A 23,435-nucleotide genomic window follows, 5' to 3' on the forward strand; every position below is an offset into this window, starting at 1 on the left:
CATTTCAAATCCAAACGCCAGGGTTGTCAACTATGTTTTCCATTCCGTAACTTTTCATATAAAGTTTTATAATAAGGGGAGGATTAAACTAGTTATCAGTATTAATCTTGCCCATGATATATGCAGCATTTTCCTACAGCAGAGCTAGGAATGTCACCCAGTGGTATATCTTCCTTACACTAGCTCCAGAATCAGAGTTAGAAACTTCCAAGGGTTTTTTTTCCCCTGTGAGTGACATACTTGCATTCTTAGTTAGGTCCCTACCTTTCTGTGGAAAACATGCATATCTACTAGCCACCTATATGGTAGGATCAGCCAAATATCCAATCTTTCTTTTCTGTATTTGTTTTTTTTTCCCCATGTGGTCTGCTGCAATTAGTACATTCAACAAAATCTCAGACAAGTATTCATTATCCATAGTCACAATCTCTGACATTTGACCCAAGTGAGAAGTCTGGCATCTTATGGCATACCTTTATTCCCTCTCACAGCCCTACCCTTCCCAGAAGATTTAAACACACTCTGCTCTCAATACATATGACTCTATTGCTAGGCACCCATCCTTATCCTCTCTTTACTGAGGGGTTGTAGATTTGTTTTTACAAAATTTATTTTTTAATCTGGCTTTTATATTTATGTATTTATACTCCTTGTTTTTATATTTGATTGTTGAACTCTGCCCAGAATCGCATTTGTATAGGTGGCTATACAAATTTGACAAATAAATAAAGGATTAATTCACTAAGCTGAATTCAATATATTTGCAATATTGAGAAATATGTTATATCTCATTGGTGATACATTTCTGTAATTTTGGCTGTGTTTTTTTCTATTCTAGTATTGAGAGTAATTAATAGTTGTATAAGATCAATTGGTTTTGATCTTATGCTACTCACAAAATTTTACAATTACAAATTAATTATAGGTGATATTGAAATTGACAGAGTTACAGATACTAGCACAGAGATTAATCTGTATTACCAGATGTTATTAACATGATTAGGCAGACAAACAGACATACATATTTTTCAGAGTATAAAATGCTCTTTCTCTCCCCCCCCCCAAAAAAAAGTGGGTGGAAATGTCTGTGCGTCTTATACAGCGAGGCAGATTTTTTTTCTTGTTTTCCTCCTCTAGAGCTAATGTACATCTTATAGTCCAAAAATACAGTAATACCCAAGGCCAGAAGACTACAGTCTAAGTTCCACCTGAGCTTTTATATTCTGCCTGGCTCTGACTGCATTTTGCAAGATCATTTTTGGCTGAAGAATAGACTAAGTTTTTATATTGGTTCATCTGCTTCTTTGTGTACCTGTTTTGGCATGCATGAATAAGGGAGTAGGTTCTCTGATGAGGACAGAGCTAAGATCTTTTGGAAAACTCTTACTAGCGATGTGGTTTCTGAAATGTGATTCAAATTATCTCCTTCCTGGGTTTTTAGTCCAGTATATGAACAGTCAATGAGACTGCCTGGGTTTTATGATCTGAAACAGATGGTAGTGATGTTTCTTCTCTTCATTTTGGAACCTTCTACGTTCAGCATATGGCTTTTCCTTCAGGAAAAACTCTTGAAGCAGTTTTTCAGTTCTGTTCTGCTCTCTGATAGTGTTGTAGGTAATCTTCAAAGATCTCATTTGTGTGTGTGTCTAAAGCATCTTCCCCCACCTGTGGGAGCCACCCCACACCCTCTCCCACCTGGCAGCAGTCACACTCACACCACATCTCAACAGCCATACATGCACCCAGTAGCCACCATGCCATATTCGCCCTACTCTGATCATATGTGCACCCGGCTTCACTGCATCCTGATAGCCACCTATACACACTCCATCACCCAGCAGGAGCCACCCCCAGGCCAACCTCATACTCAGCAGCAGCCTCTTATCTGTCTCCCAGCTTATTTGAGAGCTGCCTGGAACTTGCAACTTTCTAATGGCTTCCCCACTGACTTGTTAGAAGTTGACAGGAAGTTGCAAGCAACTTCCATAACAACCATAATGGGGAGTGCAGGGATTACTGTAGCTAAGCATTGCAGTCAACTGACATCGTACTTTACAACTCTATCACTTAGCAACAGAAATTCTTGTCCCAATTAAGATGGTAATCCAAGGACTTTCTGTATTTGTGTCAGCTGCTCTAAGTGTTACTTAATTGTATATATGCCAAAAAGGAACATTTGTTCTTATAATCTGTATATGATCCATGGGAATTGAGGCAGTGGGTAAATTGTTCAAAAATATAAATGGAATTTTCCAGAAATCAGAGATATTTATATCTTTCATTGAATTTTTTTTTCTATGACTTTGGCATTAACCATGAAAAAAAAGTTAATAATGTGGTGGTTTGTTTTGATTGTCTCCTTTTAGACCACATCTTCAAAATAAGTAGCATAATCTAGTAGAAACTGTCCTTTTAATGCTAAGCAAGTACATTTTATATATTTTTGATCATTCACTGTTGCTGTTTCTCTTCTTGCATTCTGTTGCTTCACTAACCTTCAACTGCTACTGATTGGCTAACAACTGCTTCAGCTGACTTTGCCTTTCTCCAATCAAGATGGGTGCCTTGGGGATGAGGCTCCCTGCTCTCCCTTCTCCCCTTCTCCCAACTACAAGCTATCTCCCTCTGGTTCCACATTACCAAACGTCTGCCTTGGGGCAATCGGCTCAGGGCTCAACCCCCAAAACTTCGCTGCTAGACAAGTAAGAAAATCACATTGTTAGTTATATTACTGCTTGGCTATATCCTATATTCATTTTGGAGAGTGGTTTTTTTTCCTCCTGACACATTTTTAATTAAAATGTGTTTTGTTTATGAGAATATACTAAAATAAATCAATACCTATTCAAGAGCCTAATGTTTAATCACTCTTTTTCTCTCTCTTCACCTTAACCCCATTTTCTAATAATTCTGTACATTGCTCTTGTTCCCTTGACTTCTTACTAACACCTTACGGCAAACCTTTATTTAGAGTCAGTAAACAGACTATTGGGAAACACTACGAGAAAAGCTTATTTTCCTCTTGTTCTGAAAATGTAACTTGAAACTAAAAAGTCAGACTAAATTTGTGCAGGGAAGTCTTTCTAGATTCCAAATGAAGAGGGCTATTATGTTTTTGTTTCTACTTTTAAAGAAATGAGTGTGATATGAAATCAGCTTCTCGGAAGGGGATAAAGTTGGAAAAGGCTAGTCAGAGCAGAATGAATTTAAGGTAATCAGCATTCATATGCCCCAAATAATGTAGCACATAACTGCACATTGAAATATTCCACGAATAATAATAATTAGTGACTACATATAAAGTATTTATACAGTTGAACTCATAGTTATTGTTCTGTTTTTAGGGTGGCAATCAAGGTCTGTTTGGAAATAGCACAGCACAATCGAGAGGGATGCACCCACCAGTGCAGCCGCTAAACCCTTCCCCCAATATTCGGGCACAAGTGCCTCCTCAGTTTCTTTCCCCCCAGGTAAGTAGCATAAAAACTTGATCGTAAATAATTTTACAACTGGTCTCTGCAGATTGATATAAGAGGTTACAATTAAACAAATGTAAAAGTAGAATTTTGTTCAGTCTGCCTTTTCTCTATATGATTTTATTAAAAGCCAAGTAATAGTTGCACTCACTTTCTCATTAATTCTAAGCAGCAAAGTTGCTTTATTGCAGGGGAGTCAAGCTCAATTTCATTGAGGGCCACATCAGGGTTGCGTTTGACCTTGGGGGCTGGGTGGGTGTGGCTGGGGTGAGTGTTGCCAGCTCATCATGACTCGTGTCGGGAGCACCTGTGGTGGTCCGGGCAGGGCTGGGGGGATCCATTGTCTCCAGCGGAGGAAGGTCTTCCTTCCTTCTTTTTTTTCCATCTTCATTCTTTTTTCTTCTTCCTTGCTCTCTTTCCTTCTTTTTATTTGTCTTTCCCTTTTTCCTTTCCTATCCCTTCTTGGATGCTCAAATGGAAAAAGGGAAACATTTATCGTTTTGTTTTGCTTCCAGGGCCCATTTTTGGCCTGGATGGCGTCCTGTAGCCCTCTGCCAGTGAAAACCAAGCCACCACTGGTTGGTCCTTCGCTGTTTCAAGGGCAGCCCACGGGCCAAGTCTTCGCTGTTTCAAGGACAGCCCTCTGGGCCAGATACGGTGCCCAGGTCTTGAGTTTGACACCCCTGCTCTATTGCAGTTCTGAACTCAAGATGTTGAATGTGTTTATTCTCCTAGGAGCTGCTTGGAGAGTCCAAGCATGGTTAACTTCAGCTTGCTGCCCAAGGACTGAGTTTAAAGATTGTGTAGCCACGCCTGCTGCTCCCTTTAGAGGCCAGTTTAAAAAACTCAGTCGCCTAAAAGGATGCAGTTGAGGAGCTCCAGTCCTTAAGCATCAGGTTGGACTCTCCAAACAGTGAGATTAGTGTAGTCTTTTCTTATTTTTGTTGTAGAGGTAGAGCTTAGTAGCAGTTAAAGTCTGCAATAGTCCACTGCATTCACTTCCCTGACAATAAGTGCCTGTTCGGTGCAATAGCTATAGTTACTTCCAATTGACAGGCTGCTAGAGGTCTGTTGTGATACTTGAAGTATACTGAGCAGTAAAGTAATGGCCCTGTATTTTAGTTTATACTAACATTTTAAGTTAACTTTGAATAATCTCCACAGTTGAAACAACTATTTTCTTATTCATAAAATGTTTTCTTTGGTTTAATTATCTATGTATTTGTCTACAATTCAAATCCAAATTTTTATCAACTTGCATTATCGGTGCATTATCAGCATTATCATTCTAGCTGCTATTTTTTTCTATCTAGAAATTTCCTTGACAAAGATAGATTTGTCTACCATAATGTTTCAACATGCTGTCAAAAAGTCCTTAATTATCCGTACTAATTATAATTCAGCTTTCTCATTAAAACATTGATTTTAAATACCCAAACTGTTTGTGTATATTTAAATTTTAAAACAAAAAAAATTGAAATACCAAATGAGGGCATATTTAAATCCCCAGAGGCAGGTTATTCCATAATTGGGATATAACTAGAAAAGCATTATATTGTAGGAGACAACTAGTTATTCTGAGCATCCTCCTTTGGGATGAGCAAACTAAATGGATCAGTTCTACCTGAAGTTAGATCTTTAGGTACCAAGCCTTTAAGGATTCTGTAGGTTAAAAGCAAACTATTCCAGGTACCGGAGAATAATCAGGTGCTGTCTGAAATCCAACTAGATGTATGTAATGCCTAGAGTGACCATCATAGTCTGACTTCCCATCAATTGAAGACTCTTGTAAGCAGTGACTCTCTTAATAACCAAGAGGCAACATAACAAAGATTGCTGAGAAGTAAACACTAAATTTAACATCTGGACATTGTGTGTATCATGCCCAAGATTATCTGTGACATGTTCATGGTGGCTATAGACTCCTAAGACCTCCCAGAATCCATCCACCCACAGTAATTGAAGTACCTTATAGTAAAAATTGAGGGATTCCACCAATAGCCCCAAGAGGAGATCCAAGAAATTACGAAGAGACTTGTAGCAAATTGTGTAATATAGACCAAAATTTAACCCAATGGCCCAGTGTCACGGCTTTACAGTCCATCACCTTTAAAACTGGGCCCCTATAATAAGCTGTAGGAATATACTCTAGCAATATACTCCTTGTTTAGTGACTACCTAAGTTATCTTAACGATAATAAAAGGTAATTAGAAAATCATTTTCCAATGCTTGCACACATTTACAACCAAATTTTATGCATTTAATATCAATGTATGCTAGAATGAGATAACTTTATCTGAATGAAATGGTGGCATTTCACTTAAAGACCTGGTCATTGGAACAGTTGCTTAACAGGGTAGGTGTAACATTGAGAAAGGAAGAAGACCTGCATCCAAGACGATGATCAGACGAAAAAAATACAATTTCTTGTAATTGCATTTCAGACTTGATCCTCTCTAGTTCTCTTGAAGATGAAGAGAGTGTCAAGCCTGAGATTCTTTCTCAAGTTACATTTCTGCTTCAGTTTCAAATTTCTTTTGTCTGACTTGTCTTGGTTGTAGTTCTTCTTTCTGCTGTTCAAAATTATCCCTATATTACACTATAACCCCTGACCACTGCCAGAATATCCTGAACAATTATTACTATGTTACATCCCTTGGTTTGAAGATGGAGGCAGTACCAAAACCTGGAGGGACAAATTTTAGAGAGGCAACATCATCGCTTTTTCCTAACCAGGACTGAGTAATACATGCCACGTGTGTTCACTCCAGCAAGTTGTGGACAAATGTGATCCTGAGATTTATCTATGATGCTGAGACCACCAGCAATCCAGTTGCCTAGGCACTGGATTGGGTTGAAGTTGCTGGGCCAGAAGAGATCTGTATACCTTCCCCTGGAACAATTTTTCCAATACATCTTCTCATTCAAGGGTAGCTCTTCTTCTGAGCCTAGAGCTGATCAGATACAATCCACTGTCCAGCTTTTCTCCTGTGTACTGCTTGGAGAGTCCAAGCATGGGTTAAATTCTGTTACACTGCCCAAGGACTGGATTGAAATTCTTGACCACGCCTCCTTGTGTCTTTCATTTACCCAATCTTTGCAGATCAAAATTCAAAACTCATGAGTGACTTAGATCCCATAATAAAAAAAATAGTTCAATTTTATGTTACGTTTTCAAATATATTTACCTTAATATAGTGGATGTGGAATCATTAATCCACAACCTCTCCTCAGCCCAGTTAACTATTCCTGCCAGGTTTCAATAATTCAGTGGTGAGCTGCCTTCCAGCAATTCCTCCTAGGAAGAAAAGTGGTCTTACATTTTAGAAAGTGAAAACGGGTATACTATAAATGATAGTGACTGAGTATTAGGAAACCAACCCTGTATGCTGGCATAAACCTCAATAAATCCCCAAAACAATACCTAATGGGGGGGGGGGGAATGAGCTCTTACCACTTTAGTTTGGCTAAATTTGGTGTATCATTTTTTTAAAAGTACTAAAGTAATTTGGATTTATAAGTGTTTCTAAATAAATGATTTTGTTGTTCTATTACTTTATTGGAAATTTGGGTGTGTGTTTTTTCCTCTTTTCATATAGGTTTCTGCATCCATGCTTAAGCAATTTCCTAACAGTGGTCTGAATCCAGGCCTTTTCAATATGGGGCCCCAACTTTCTCCTCAACAAATTGCTATGTTGAGCCAACTTCCACAGTTTCCTCAGTTTCAGCTTGTAAGTAGCTGTTCTCATATGATGTCTGACTAAATTTTCTTATTCCCCCATTCCTATTCCTGTACATGGGGTGTACTTGAGATAATTTTATTGTGGTTGTGTTTTAAATATATGTTGTAGGAAATACATATATAGACATAGACCTATGCATATGGACAAATCCTTAGTAATAAGTGGATAACAATAGTTTTCCAAACATTAAATTTGAAACTGTAGATATCATTAAAAAAGAATAACTCTATTATGTAAAGCCTTTGATAAATTGGTATTAAACATCAGGCTCTTCTATGATAATGTTTTTAATTGTTTTTGTTTATTTTTGTTATACAAATGTACACTGTCCAATTTAAGCTTGTGCAAAGTAAATTAGTTTCTTTCCTTCATTCATTTGCATTGAAGGCCTGTCAACTGCTCCTCCAGCAGCAGCAGCAGCAGCAGCAACAACAACAACTATTACAAAATCAGAGAAAGATTTCTCAAGCTGTACGACAACAACAGGAACAACAGGTAATGTGTGACCTGTGAAATCTGTCAAGTTAATCAGGAAAGATAATTATTAAGTTTTATTTTATCTAGTATTTCCTCCATGGAACATAATTGAAGGCCACACTACCTTTCATTTAAATATTTTTAAATATTGTCAATACTTTTTCAATACTCAGTAAAACCAAGATCTAATATTGAAATAAATTGAACGTTGCACTGGTTTTAAGAATTTCTTTAAGTAACTGAGAAGCATATAGTAATGATAATTACCATCATGCTCAAGCTAAGACATTCTATTAAGATTATACAATAATGGATGTATTACTTGAAAGAGAAAATAAATACTTAATCTTAATACTCTTTCCCTTTCCTCCCTGTTTTTTTTAGGTATTCATTTTTTTAAACAAAATGGCCTAGAATCTCATGAACTTGGAAAGTTTAAAAACAATGTTTTGAACCATAATCCTTTGTTTGTATTAATATACGAATAGGGATTTTTGATTTAAAAAATCATACAAACATTTGCTTTTAGGTTTGATACAAAATAGTCCAAAAATACCTTTGCAACACCAGATTGCCTATGTCTGAGGTCAACCAATTTTTGTTTGTTTCCTTAACTGCAGCTTGCCCGTATGGTAAATGCCCTTCAACAACAGCAAAGACAGCCAGGCATGAAACATTCTCCATCCCATCCAGTTGGACCTAAGCCTCATTTAGACAATATTGTATCTAGTGGTCTAAATGTGGGTCTCTCAGATATGTCAACCAAAGGGCAGATTCCTGGATATAATTCAGGTAAACATTGTAAATATACATAATTTATTATTTCTTTTCATTGTTACATAATAATATTACAACATCAAGTATATACATGCTTGATTTGCTCAAGTTGCTTCTTTACTGAAATTTGCCATATCACATGAAACTCTAGCTTTGGTATCTTTTTCTACTTAGCATTACCTAGCATTATATTTGCTTTATTTTAAAATTATCTTGCTTAATTTGGACTTTTTAATAAATAGTTTATTTGTACAAAGATGTAAACAGGTGATTTAGGACATGTATCATTATAGTCATTCATATGGTTCAAAAATCTAATTAGGAAACACTTTGGAATTAAATTTCAATTAATTATTGAATCCTGTGCAAGTTCTTAAATATTACAGTGGCTTTTTATATTGATATATTTATGGATATGACCTTTTATAAATATTTAATTTTATGTGTTTTCTCATGAAAATAATGGTATGTCTAAGATAATAGAAACAAAAAAAGTCAGTAACGGTCAAGAAAGTATACTCTGATGTCTAGTTAATGGATGTATACACTATAAATTTCTATGCATGATGTACTGTTATGATTTTTCCACAATATAAATACACTCATATTTTCATTAAATTCTACCTGTTTGTGATACAGGTTATTCTATATATGAGATGTTTTGTGTTCAAGCCCTGAGCAATACAAAATAAAAAGGAAAGGTTCTGTGTTTTGGTTCCAAAGAATGTTCAATAAGTAAATGCTCCTAGTGAGGAATGAAACCTGACATCTTCTTAATCCATTGTGAGCTCTTCAAAGGGAGATTAGAGAAAATATAGGAACCTAATCTAGTCACAATTTAGAATTGAAATCCCTAGAAATTCTCAGGATTTAATTCCAGTTTTCCTTTTCTCATCATCTGACTGGGATATAAGTTATATATGTAGATACCGTGTTTCCCTGAAAATAAGACACGCCCCCTTCCTGCTATAGCCACTATTGAAAATACTAGATGGGACAGTACTTTTACTATTCATGTAATTGAGCTACCCCACTAACATGGGAACACCTGGGTTGCGTAGTTGTGTTTGCAGGAAGAAGAAAGTTTGATACTCCGTGACTTACAACAGTTCATTTAGTGAACTGTTCAGTTATAACATCACTGAAAAAACTGACTTATGACCATTGCAACATCTCCATGGTCATGTGATCAAACTTTGGGTGCTTGGCAACTGATTCATATTTATGATGGTTGCAGCGTCCCCTGGGTCATTTGATGACCTTTTGCAATTTTCTGACAAGCATAGTCAATGGGGAAGCCAGATTCATTTAGCAACCCCGTTACTAACTTAACAACTGCAATGATTCACGTAAGAACTGTGACAAGAAAAGGCTGTAAAACGAGGCAAAATTCACTTAACAGCTTAGCAAAAGAAATTTTGGGCTCAATTGTGGTCGTGAGTCAAGAACTGCTTATATTTTTAATGAATATTGGAACATAATTTTACTATTTCAGTTTTTGTATTGTGTTCCTGAATTATCATAGGGTACTAAGTCTTTATGTGATCATTAGGCTGGTATACAGCATGTCCTTTTTTAATGTCAGAATTGCTTACATTATATTAAGGTGCAGCTTAGAGGAAAGAATGAACAATGTTGTTTATACAGATTTATTTCAAATGAGCAGATGTATCTAGGTTTTCCTCATTAGCACTATACCTGTCATCATAGTTGCTCATATATGCATTTAAATACATTGCTGTTTTAAAGGTTTTGGTTCAAATAGCATGGATTATGGCATGGTAGGAGGAAAAGAAACTGGAACAGAATCTCGCTTTAAACAGTGGACTTCTATGATGGATGGCTTGCCACCTGTAGCTTCCCAAGATGCCAGTATGCACAAAAATGGTGAGAAATTAGATTGTGAGAAATCCTTAGTGATACATTCAGAATGAAACTTCTTTTTGCCAGTGAAATACCTGTTAGAATAACCTGAACATACCATGATAATGTGCTTTGAGTCCAGTAGCTTTTGTTTAAACTAGATCTGATTTTTAATAGACCAAACTTCCGATAAATTTATTTATTAATTTATTAAATGTATATTCCACCAATTTTGCCATCGAGCAACTCTAGACAGTAATAAAATATACTTGTAGCATTCAATTCTACTTTCTACTTGTACGGCCTGCTGTGAATGAATTTATTCCAGCTTTCATATGTATCCATGGCACGTCAGCTACATTTCAATGCACTGAATTACATAATAGCACTGGTAACAATATGATGATAGCCTCTGCTACCAGCCTGATCATCTGCTATCAGAACATATTTTTCTTCTGTTTTCCAGGGACAATTGTGCCCCCTGGAAAAGCCCGAGGGGGATCTCCCTATAACCAATTTGATATAGTTCCTGGCGACCCACTGGGCAGCCATACAGGTCCTGCTGGTGATAGTTGGCTACCAGCCAAATCCCCACCAACCAGTAAAATTGGAAGCAAATCCAGCAATGCCAGCTGGCCACCAGGTAATTTCAGTGTGCTCTATGAATGAGTAGATGGAAAAGGAATGGTATCCTTGTTTATATGTTAACTTATTTGTACAGTTTTGACTGTTGAGCAAACACTGTTTTTTGATTCCAAGTCTTCCACTAATTGACCATCTGAGTTTGTATAAAATTGTTTAAAGTTATGAATAAGCTTTTGTATATTCAAGTTCAAAGAATTGTTTACTACAGTTTACCAAATTATTTAGTATTATCCCATGATACTTAGTTACAAGTTAGCTGAAGCTGCTGATTTGAATACAAAAAATAAGCTGACATAAATCTTGAGGCCAGACAAGTCGTCATATAGGAGAACAAAGTTTACTAATCTTAATTGCAAAGGAACCAATTGTTTCTTAATGGGGCTAAAATTGTCTTCCTGTATCAAGAGTTTAGTTTTTCTTTTCATCTGCATCATCTTTTCTATGATATACTCCTTGATTTATATCTCTGTTACTGATTTCTTCCCACTAGGTAATTGTGCAGTTTATCAGATATACCATAATATATGTTAACTACTCTCTTTTGGAGTGAGCAATGTTATATACAAAACACAGAAAGAAATGTGAGGCCTAATATATCAAAAATTGAGAGCCTTAAAAGCCAATTTGGTACAGTACTGAAGGTGTTGGCCTAGACCGGCGATGGCGAATCTTTTTGGGCTCCTGTGCCAAAAGCGGGGAGAGCGCAATGGGGTCGTACACAGGCATGCCATACCCATAATGCTATGCACACGATCCCCCTTGCGCATGTGCACGTGACCCCCTCCTTTGGCCCACGATAGACCTGTTTTCCCCCTTCCCCAGGCTCCAGGAGCTTTCAAGGAGCTTGGGGAGGGCGAAAACAGCCTCCCCCACCCTCCCGAGGCTCTTTGCTGTCTCCCGGACTGCACTGGGCGCAACTGAATAGCCTGCTCTTGGAAATGGAGGCTGTGGTCGATGGGCTTGGCCCTGGTTTCTTGCTCCGCCTGTCTGGGAAACGGAGGCCAGAGAGGAATATAAAGGCCATTTTGGACCCAGCACCTTCCACTTAACAGCCACAGCAGCAGCACCTGCTGCTCCCCACTGACTTCGGGGGCAACAGAAGAAAGTGCTCCTCTTGCTGGGGTGGCCGAGCTGGTCCATGCCGGGCCCAAAGCCTCGCGATCACCCCGCCCAGCGCACAGACTTTGTCTCTATTGCGGCCTGCGAAGGCCTGCGCTTTGGCCAGCTGATGCCCTGGGGGACCCACTTCATGGCTCCATGTTCCTGACCTGGGTTATGGGGAAACCCCTGGGCATTATCCTCCGCCACCTACAATGCTGTTGCCACCGCTGCCTCTGCTGGGCTTGTTGCCTACATCCATGCTGCCGCCTCAAATCCCAGAAGTCATTCCGCCTGTTCCATCAGATGCACCAGAAGCATTTGCAATCAGTGTCTGCCCCGCCCACCTCCCCCACGACGGCTTCTTCTTCTGGCTGCTCCAGCATCCCAACCAGAAGCAGCACTGTGACAGCTGCCGACGGCGAGGAGGCGGCAATGGCAAGGACGGGCAAGGGCTTTCCTTCCTCCCCACTCAAGTGGGCTACTTGAACAGCTCCAGCCCATGGCTCCGCAATCCAGAGCGCTGCTGTTTCCATGGCTCCATGGGCTGGAGCTGTGCAAGAAGCCTGCTCGGGAGGGAGGGAAGCCCAGGCCCGACCATCCTTGCCACCACCACCCCTTCGCCCCTGGTACCGGGACGTCGCCAAGGGCCTAGCAGGCCCTCTGCGGCGTTTTTATGCGGGTAGCTCACCTCCCCGTCAGCAGCTCCTCTGCCAGCATTCTGGCTGGAAGCGGAAGCGCAACAACCGCTGTTAGGGAAGGGGCGAAGGGGTGGCGGTCACCTGTTCTCGCCACCGCCTCCCTTTCTCCCCTGGTAACGGCGATTGTTGCACTGCTGCTTCCAGCTGGGATGCTGGCAGAGGAGCTGTTGGCAGGGAGGCAAGCTACCCTCATAAAGACGCCACAGAGGGCCTGGCTTGCTGACGGAGCAGCTGCGGTGGCTGCCCGGTTGCTCCTGCCCTTCCCCTTGTGGCTGCAGCTGCTGCTCTTCTGGGGTGCCCAAGCCAGCCAGGCACTCCAGACTGTGATCCTCATCAGAGCTGCGGGTTGGACCTGTGCAAGTAGCCCGCTCAGGTGGGGATGGAGGAAAGCCCGTCCTTGCTGCTGCTGCCCCCTCGCCCCCAGCAGCTGTCACAGTGTGTCATAGTCTGGCTAGTGTGGGAGTGGCTGCAGGGGCCGACTGGCCCCTCCTGCCCTTCCCTTTGTGGTTGCCGCTGCTTTTCTGGGGTGCCCAAGCCAGCCAGGCACTTGGGACCGCAAATGAGCCATGGGCTGGATGGCTGGGGCCAAGCAAGAAGCCCGCTCAGCCGGGGAGAGAGGGAATCCCCAACCACAGCTCTGTTCCACTAAGAAGCGATGGCCAGGAACCCTCTCCGCGTCTTTTGGCACGTGCAGCCGTTGCTCTTCCTGTTGCTGGTTTTTGCGTGTGCATGCGCACCAGGAACCAGATCACCAAATGGCCGACACGCAGGTGCACCCTGGAAACAAAAAGATCATTTTCCTGATGTGCGCATGCGCACCAAGAGGCTCCATTTCTGCTTTCTGGCACGCCAGTGCGCATGAAGACCAGCTGGCTGCTGCGCATGAACCCGGAAGAGCAACAGGTGATGGCTCCGCGTGCCAGGAGAAATGGTTCTGTGTGCCACTTCCGCCACGCGTGCCATAGGTTCGCCATCACGTGTCTAGACTGAGTTTTAGTTGCACCTTGGGCATGAAAGCTGACTGGGTGATTTTGTACCAGTCACACTTTCTCTTCCAACTCACCTCACAAGGTGATTATTCTGGGAAAAATAGGAGAATGAAAGAGTATTGATTGGTTCTCTGTCTTGAGTTGTATATGAAAAAAAAGCAGGATAAAAATATTTTTTGTAAAAAGGTCAGACATAAGAAAACAGGGAGATAACTGAACTAGTTTATATCTATACTGTTAGGTAAGCTCCCTGTTGGGAGAGTAAGCGCATTCAGAGAAGCCTTGTGAGAATTGTGTTGGAGAACACACAAACCAGCTTACAAAGACACTGCAGTTTAAAAAGGCTTTTACTTTCGTGGAAATAGAGGTATCAGAGTCCATCAAATAGTCCAAGTCATACACAGATAAGACAGTCATTCATCAATGTCTTTCAGTTAAGGGATAATCCAAATAACATAATCCATAATCATACAATCAGTTCAGTACTCAAAGTTTGCTACCAATTGCAAAACTTACAATAGCTCACGGCACTTTCTAACAGCCAGCTTCCACAAAACTCAGATCAGATCAGCCCAGCATCTAATGAAACAGAGAGCTAACAGTCATTCTGGCTCCCTCTTATGGCCGATTGAGGAAAACAGCAACCAATCACATTTTACAGTATGATTTAAAGAAACAGGTATAGCATTGTTGCATGGTTTATATATTGCCAACCCAACCGTTAGATTATATTCCTAACAGATACCCTACATTTGTAACCTTACAAACCATCCTTGATTCCATCATGTTCATACACAACTGCAGACATTCTCTTTTGATCTTTTAGAGTTTATCAAACTACTCATTCAAAATAGTTGAATAAATCATGTTATAAAGGAGATAAAACAGACCAATGTCACTGTCTCTTAGCTCTAGGAAGAAGGAAATATTAAACTATTTCCAAAAATGTTTCCCAAACTACAAGAAGATGTCCTTCTCATCACCAGGAGTCAAAGGTGATTTGATGGATCATAATATAGCAAAATTGGAGTATCATCACCAACAGTCGGCTCCATATATTCCTATGGGGTTAATTTATTCCTAAGGCTTTTCGAGTCATAAATAACATGTAATTTTGGGGATACCTGATTGAATTAAATAGTGGTGTTAACTACATCGTATTATGCATATACACAAACCCCTCTTGAATAATGCAATATTTATTTAGGATGTTCAGTTCAGTAATTCTGGAAGGAAGGGAGAAAATACCTTGGTGAGATTTTGTGGCATAATTGTGTCATCACATTTGCAATCAATTTTTTTTAAAAAATTAATATATTTTATCTGTACTAATACAGGTTTTTTTTTCAAACTTATAGTATTTTGAGATAGATACATAATTCTGCTTATTGCAGAATACAGAGTCTTATTGAAACAACATCATAAACACATTATTTTAAACAGTAGTATTTATTGTTTTGTTTCAGAATTTCAGCCAGGAGTGCCGTGGAAAGGTATTCCAAACATTGATCCTGAATCTGACCCTTATGTGACCCCAGGAAGTGTGCTGGGAGGTACAGTCACAGCCCCCATTGTAGATACCGATCACCAACTTCTGCGGGATAACAGCACAGGTTTGCAGGATTGTAATAGCTATTTTATAGTTGCCAGGATTGGAGCCATGCGCAATACAGATAGTCCTCGACTTACAACAGTTCATTTAGTGACCGTTCAAAGTTAACAGTACTGAAAAAGGTGATTTATGACTGTTTTCACACTTATGGCCTTTGTAGCATCACCATGTTCATGTGATTAAAATTCAGATGCTTGGCAATTAACTCATCATTATGCCCATTGCTGTGTCCCAAGGTCATGTGATCACCTTTTGACAAGCAAAATCAGTGGGGAAGCCAGATTCACTTAGCATCCGTGTTACTAACTTATCAACTGTGGTGATTCACTTAACAATTGTGACGAGAAAGGTTGAGAAATGGGGCAAAACGCACTTAACAAATGTCTTACTTAATAACAGAAATTTTGGGGTCGATTGTGATCGTAAGTCGAGGACAACCTGTACAAGTAATAGCCTATTTGTTAATTGGCTAATTATGGGAAGAAGAGATTTATTTACTGAGAAGAAAGGTTTATTTGATTTATATTCTCCCTTTACTTATGCCAATTCAAGGTGGTATATATAGTGCTCGTTTCTCCTATTTTTCCCACAGTAAGAATCCTATAAGATAGGTTGGTCTGAATGAGTGGGCCAAAGATTTCTGATGCTTTAACTTTTTTCCAAGTGCTGATTCTTCACTGCAGCTCCCCCCTCCCCCGGGTGTCTTATGTGACTCATTTTAAAACATGTTGCAATGGGGAGGAAAGGGGGGGTGGAGGCTTGTCTGGGAGTGTGGCATGTTGGCATAAGTGAAAAATTGAGCATTGCCGTGCAAGATAATACAAACTGGAAATTTTGTTTTATCTCTTAACTTACAAAATATAAATTCTTAGATTTGAAAGCTGCTATGATTCTAATTAGTAAGGCATATACACACATGCAAACAATTTTGACATGTTATATTCAGTGTCATTTATAGAAAGGTTTTTTTTTCAAATTTGAAGATCATTGAGTTTCCTTTCCTTCCATAGGGTCTAATTCTTCCCTCAACACCTCGCTGCCTTCACCTGGTGCCTGGCCCTACAGTGCCTCTGACAATTCTTTCACAAATGTTCATAGCACTTCAGGTATGTGTCTTTATATTTTCGACCCAAGTAAGGGAATAAAAGATAAGTGAATATCTATCTATCTTATCACAATAAAAATACAAAATTACAATTAAAAGATGGGAGGGGAGGGAACAAAATATCCAAGGGGGAAGCTGACATCTACTATTAGTCCATCATTTGCCTCCAACATGATTTAATGGGCTCTCCTATAAAACAAAAGAATAATTGTTTGCTTAAGGGTAATGTATAGAATGTAATAATGAAGCTAGTAACAAAATAAAGACCAACAATGAATATCTTGTACTTAACTGAAGCAGAAACTTCATCACATCCCTTTAGCAAATTTTCGAAGTTGGAAAGAAATATAGCCTGGAATAATGTACATGTTGGAGGATTAGTGTTCTTTTGTGTGGGAAATTCTGTCAAGTAAAAAGAAATACCGCATATATAATGTCTATTTTCTTCAAATCTTCGACCACTCCCTCCAAAAAGCATGAAGTAGTTGTCGAAGAGTCAGGGACCATCTTGTTATGGAAGAAAATCATGAAGTAGCCAGAGACTTGCCTTTATTTTTTTTCTTAGCCAAATGTAGAGTGAGGAAATATGACCTAGATGTGTTGCTTCAGATTTTTTTAAAAAAACAAGCATTTTAAATAGTCTGACAAAAACAAAACTTAGTTTGTGATGTATTTATTAATGACTTACCGTATTTTTCAGAGTATAATACGCATCTTTTTCCCTCAAAAAAGAGATTGAAAATCTGGGTGTGTCTTATACACTGAATACAGCATTTTCGGCCTCCCGAAACCCCGCCCCTTCACCAAAATGGCCGTGCAAAGCCTGTAGAAGGCTTTCAGAGAGCTCCTGAGGGCTGGAGAAGGTAGAAATGAGTGAAAAATGGGCCATTTTTTGCTCAATTTTGCCCTCCCCCAGGAGTACACTACAAGCCTCCTAAAGGCTATGCATGCACTTTTTTTGACAAAAAAGAGCCTGTTTTGGTAAAAAAAAAAAATGGACATTTTTTGCTTGTTTGGGGGGGGGGGCATTCCCCAGGAGCACTCTGCAAGCCCCCTAAAGGCTATTCATGCCCTTTTGGGGGGGGGGGTGTTTTTGGGAGGGTTGCAGAGTGCAAAAACTTTTTTTTTTTTTAATTTGCCTCTTCAAAACCTTGGTGCGTCTTATACTCTGAAAAAATACGGTACTTATCACCTTTTCCTTTTGTCCGTTTCAGCAAAATTCAATGATTACAAATCAACATGGTCCCCAGATCCCATAGGACCTAATCCCGCTCACCTCTCTACCAAGTTATGGAAAAACCATATTTCCTCAAGAAACACTACAGGGCTGCCACGCCCACCTCCTGGTCTGAGTAATCCGAAAACATCCTCTCCTTGGAGCAGCACAGTGCCCCGCTCACTCAGGGGGTGGGGTGCGCAGGATTCAAGGCTTGCCTCTGGTGAATACTTTTTTTAGAATTATTGTAACCCAAAGAAGGGTGTATTAATAGATCAGTAAAGAAATTTTTAAGTTGGTTCAATGAAAAACTATCTAATCTATAAAACAATTGAAACTTTATTGAGAAAATAGAATGAGAAAAAAATCATGACAATTCTAGAAATATTGATGATGTAAGAAATAAGTAAATATGTGTGTTTTTGAAGTAATCTGTGCAATCATGCATATGAGGTTTGAAAGCGTGCAAACAAAGTTATTTTGAATACACACAGGTGCAAATAAAAATGTTTGGTGGAAGCTCACCATCAACATTTAGTATTTTTATTTAGAAAAATGCTGACATGAACTTTTCCTTATCTTCTGTAATAATGGAAGCAAATGGATAATACCCAATGCACAGGAAACCCATTCCCACCCCCGGGTCAGAGCCCAGCCTTTGCTTGAGCCACTAGAAATTGTACACTACTTTCTGATATTGGATGTTAATATTTATTTTAGTTTAATCTAATTACAGCCCTACTCTTTTTGGGAATGATTAAATGTTCTTATTCTTTTGCAGTAAGATAGACGCACAGAAAGTAAAGAAAACTTGTTTCCATACCTTTTGTGTAATGCTCATGTGTGTCTAATGAAGCTTCCACTTTCCTTTCCACTGCAGACATTGTGCATTACTCTTGGCTTTAGCATCAATAGCTGCTGCAGTGATTTGTTAAGAACAGGTCAGCAAGAAAGGATTGGGGAGCCTTAGTTCTTTAACTATTGGGTCTTTGAGGTGGGCTTGTCACGAAAGAAAGAAAAACCCTTTCAGCTAGTAATAAAATGTTGTTAATATTGATCTGGTTGCTAAATTCCCTGCAGGTGATCACTTGGAACAGTTGCAGATAAACAACCAGTCTTTCTAGTTTAACTATGTTGGCAAGTTAAATAGTTCCTATAAATATGTATTTTGTTTCCAAATTATAAATTAAGATGAATACAAATGCTTGCTGTTTTAATAATTTTGCAGCCTCTACTTGGAGTGATGGTGGTTCTGTACGTCCCAGCTACTGGCTGGTTCTTCACAATCTCACTCCGCAGGTATTTCTACTTTCATCTCCCTTTTTCTTACTAAATCTGGTACAATATTGTATTGTGTTTTTTTAAAAGGCCATAGCCCTGTACTATATGACAATGCTTAAAAACCGAAGAAATTGTTCTTAAGTTCAGATTTATCACTGTTATTTCCATTTCTGTAGCCAGTCATAACTGCCAGTTTCTTCCCTCTTTTTTCCTTAGTGAGATTATAGAATATTTCTAGTACAGCTGCCAAAATGTTTTTGAACTTCTGTTAGAATAACTGCCTGAATATGCCTGATTTTAATTCTTTATTATAACTTTATCTTAGGTAATTCCAACCAATCACAATTATGCAGATTCCTTCCTTGTATGCATTTAAAAGTCCATGAACTGCCACTCAGTGTGAAAGATTGCTTAAGACTGGCTTAAATTAGGTCTTGTCACATGATAACAATGCAGGCACTTGATGCCTGGCTTGCAATTACGATGGCACAGTGAGCCATATTCGCACAATTTCCAACATTTCCTGCCATCTTCCCACAAGCAAAGTCAATGAGGAAGCTGGCAGGAAACCACTCCTTTTCTGCTCCTTTTTTGCCCACCCACATCATAGTGCCTATCCATGGTACCGACCACCATGGTTTAGCACCCACCTGCACACCATAGTATCTGCCTAGAGCACATGCACTCCTGCCCACCTGAAGCTCTTATCTGTTAGCTTACTTGCCTGGTACTCCTGCCTCTTTGTGCTTAATAACCCACACAATCCTGCGACACTGAAAGCAACGAGGACTGCCCTTGCTAAGCAATAGCAGTAGACTTAGCAGTAGACTTATATACCGCTTCATAGGCCTTTCAGGCCTCTCTAAGCAGTTTACAGAGAGTCAGCATATTGCCCCCAACAATCTGGGTCCTCATTTTACCCACCTCGGAAGGATGGAAGGCTGAGTCAACCCTGAGCCGGTGAGATTTGAACCGCTGACCTGCTGATCTAGCAGTAGCCTGCAGTGCTGCATTTAACCACTGCGCCACCTTGGCTCTTATGTCACATGACTACATCTACAATGTAGTCATGTGACATTGTGCATTATAACCACTTTGCTTAATGACAGAAATCCAGGTCCTAGTTGCTGTTGTAACTCAAGGACTACCTGTACAATATGCTGACTGATTGTTCTTTGTTCTATATATTACTTCTAGTATGTTTAAAGAGGAAAAAACCTCAATCTCTTTATTTTGCTATTCTTTTTAAGATTGATGGGTCAACTTTAAGGACCATCTGCATGCAGCATGGTCCATTGCTGACATTCCATCTCAACCTGACCCAAGGCACCGCCCTTATCCGGTACAGCACCAAGCAGGAAGCAGCTAAGGCCCAGACTGCACTGCACATGTGAGTTTTGCAACAATCTACAAACATTCATTGATTTTCTTTGTCACTATATAACATTCCTGGCTCATTTGTTTCATCTATGCAGTCTTCAGTTACGACTGACAATTGCAGAAGAGTTTCTTGGAATAGAGATGGCCCTAGTATGCTGTGCTTTTAGAACTTGCTTTTAACAGTGTGTGTAGACCAGAGAGATGGGTGAAAACCATATTTAGCTTCCTTCTTGATAAAGTTTATCATTGTACAAATGCATTCATCCTTAAGATAACCAATTTAAAATTTGGGAAATTAGCAACGCTGAGATTTTAATTGCCATTCCTATAGATGTTTTACTTGAATTAATTGCAAATCAAAATTAATATTCGAAGTTTTCCCAGATAGGATGATATATTGCTCTTCTCACTACAATTGCAGTTGTAGAAATGCCATAGAATATTCAAAAGTCACTTAGAATTATGAATTGGGATTTGTAATATTACTTTTGTGTCATAAGTGGTTAGTATTATAGAATCAAAACAGCCTTACTTTTTATAGAATAAAAATAGCCTTACTTTTAAATGGTTGTCATAAAGCTGTCAAGAGGAACAAGTACCCATGATTTTACCAATCTTCTTAATGCACTATAGTTGAAACATTTGGAACTTTCTCTATGATTGAAAATTGTTTATCTGGGAAGCGATAAACCCTTATTTAAGAAAAATTATGGCATGGAAAATTGGTTGGAAATTTTCCTTCCTCATTAATATAATGAAACATTGTTTGGCAGTAGATTCAAAACAACTAAAGGAGGTATATCACATTTTCTAATTAAGTTATAACTTTGCAATTGCACAATTTAGTGATAGTCACTGGCTTAGATGGTGTAAGTAGAGAATTATGTAATTTAATGAGCAGAAACATACTTTTTCTGAATAAGGTACTGCCCCTAGTTGAACAAGGAATATTGTATCTTGCTTATGGACTTTTCAAAGGAATCTTACAAGTTACTTTAGAAAAAAGATATTGAACTAGATATAGTTTGGTGTAGTTAAGTAAACTATTTTAATACAATATTTTGAAAAGAAGTAGGGGGCTACTTTGTCCTCTGACGGAACTACTCTAAACTGTACACAAAGTCCATTTAATGACCTTCTAGTAGTTGATAATTACTGAAAAAGCAAACAAATCTTTCTGTTAATGATGTAAGTCTTTTGAAAGGCTGAAATAGCATTCTCTATACTAGTTTTGAAATATTTTAGTCACATTTTAATTATATTAACTGGTTTGAAATTAACAGAAATCCCCAAAGATTTTAAATGATTTGTATAAGATAGTCACTTGCTTATTTCTAATTATATTTCCACAGGTGTATAGTATAAATAAACACCGGTGGGTGGGTGGGTGGGTGGGTGGGTGGGTGGGTAGGTAGGTAGATAGGTAGGTAGGTAGATAGATGATAGATAGATGATAGATAGATAGATAGATAGATAGATAGATAGATAGATAGATAGATAGATAGATAGATAGATAGATAGATAGATAGATAGATAGATAGATAGATAGATGATAGATAGATAGATGATAGAGGGATTCTTGCTTGGTTGTTTTCTTGCAGGTGTTTCATTACCCAAACTAGGTAACATCATCAGTGCAAGTAAAGAGTGGGGTTTGCCTCCCTCAGTTTATATTCTAGTGGCTTGTCCTGTCATTGTTGGTGGGGTAGTCTTAGAGATTCTTTGGTTGGGCTGCTTATTGTCAAGTTATAGAAAAGACTGAAGATCAAAACACCTCCCCACCAGCAATCAGCACTCAAATGAGCATAGATTAACTGCAAGAATAATATCAGACCAACAATCAAGTAACCAATACCTCAACAAGGAAATGGCAATCAAGCCAACAGTAAACAGCCCAGCCAAAGAACCTTTAAGACCTCTCTCACCAACACTGTCATTCCAACCTTGAGCTACAAATAATTCTCCTTTATTGGAGCCATAATACACATGCGGAGATTGACTATCCCACTTCTTCTTTACTTCCTCTTTTACCATTTCGGATGTCAAGTGAAACTATTCCATTGACATCCCAACTAAAATCCCTAGTAGTGTATCACTTTCCAGAGGACACCTTTATCTGCTGAAGTATCATTTTCTGGATGTAAGACCTGAAATAAAAAGCAAGGTAGAAGAGCTTTTTTTACAGAAGCATAATGGTCTGTGTCAGAGGTTCCCCAACCTTCTCACCTCTAAATAGCTTAAGGTTTCAGTATGTTTTTTTTGCAACACTTAATGGTTCCCAAATAATGTGCTGGGTTACCTGGGACACTGCAGTGCAGTGTAGAGCAAAACATTTAACAGAAACATCAAATTAAACTAATAGATATTAGGCTTAGTAGTAGCATGGTATCCAACTGATGTTGAATATTATGTTTTCAATGAATATTTAACATATCCTATTTCCTCTTCTAAGTCGATCAGTTTTCATTATGGTCACAGACCAGTATTACTTATAAAAGCATTAAAAACAATAATAATAATAATAAAAATCAAAAACAGACAAAATAATATATTACTAGGAATGGTGGATTATCAGTGGGAAGTTAGAATCTGCCTAATTTTGCCTACAGTAGAACACAATTTATCCACATTCAAAGAAGCTACTTCATATTGATGTGATAATAGCAGTTGTACATAAAAGAGATCAGTATATTTCCTGGGTATTTTATTAAGTGAGTTCATTACAGTGTCCCAAGATATACCATATTTTTCAGAGTATAAGACGCACCGGAGTATAAGGCACACCAAGGTTTTGAAGAGGTAAATTTTAAAAAAGTAGGTAGGTAGATAGAGGGATAGAGAGGGAGAGAAAGAGAGAGAAATACAGTAGGTAGGTAGGGAGAAAGAAGATAGATAGGTAGGTAGATAAAGGGATAGAGAGGGCGAGAAATACAGAAGATAGGGAGAGAGAAAGTAGGTAGGTAGGTAGGTAGGTAGGTAGGTAGGTAGGTAGAGGGATAGAGAGAAAGAGAAATACAGTAGATAGGTAGGGAGAGATAGAGTTGGTAGGTAGGTAGAGGGGGAGTGAGAGA

At 38.9% G+C, this 23,435-nt stretch overlaps 1 protein-coding gene across 5 annotated transcripts in view; it reads left to right on the top strand.

Annotated features, from left to right (window-relative positions):
• The window catches only part of TNRC6B (trinucleotide repeat containing adaptor 6B), a 139,906-nt gene that overhangs the window by 107,397 nt on the left and 9,074 nt on the right, over nt 1–23,435 (top strand). For 3 of the 5 annotated variants that reach the window (XM_032221208.1, XM_032221210.1, XM_032221211.1), the window contains 12 exons: nt 2,532–2,702; nt 3,345–3,470; nt 7,077–7,208; nt 7,608–7,715; nt 8,318–8,489; nt 10,224–10,361; nt 10,804–10,980; nt 15,237–15,383; nt 16,393–16,488; nt 17,702–17,926; nt 18,932–19,002; nt 20,235–20,374. In XM_032221208.1, coding sequence (XP_032077099.1) covers nt 2,532–2,702; nt 3,345–3,470; nt 7,077–7,208; nt 7,608–7,715; nt 8,318–8,489; nt 10,224–10,361; nt 10,804–10,980; nt 15,237–15,383; nt 16,393–16,488; nt 17,702–17,926; nt 18,932–19,002; nt 20,235–20,374 — 1,703 coding nt within the window. The remainder of the gene's footprint in view (nt 1–2,531; nt 2,703–3,344; nt 3,471–7,076; nt 7,209–7,607; nt 7,716–8,317; nt 8,490–10,223; nt 10,362–10,803; nt 10,981–15,236; nt 15,384–16,392; nt 16,489–17,701; nt 17,927–18,931; nt 19,003–20,234; nt 20,375–23,435) is intronic. The other 2 variants (XM_032221209.1, XM_032221212.1) reach the window with 2 other exon arrangements.

Source organism: Thamnophis elegans, chromosome 7, assembly GCF_009769535.1.
Source record: "Thamnophis elegans isolate rThaEle1 chromosome 7, rThaEle1.pri, whole genome shotgun sequence".
Classification (NCBI taxonomy): domain Eukaryota; kingdom Metazoa; phylum Chordata; class Lepidosauria; order Squamata; family Colubridae; genus Thamnophis; species Thamnophis elegans.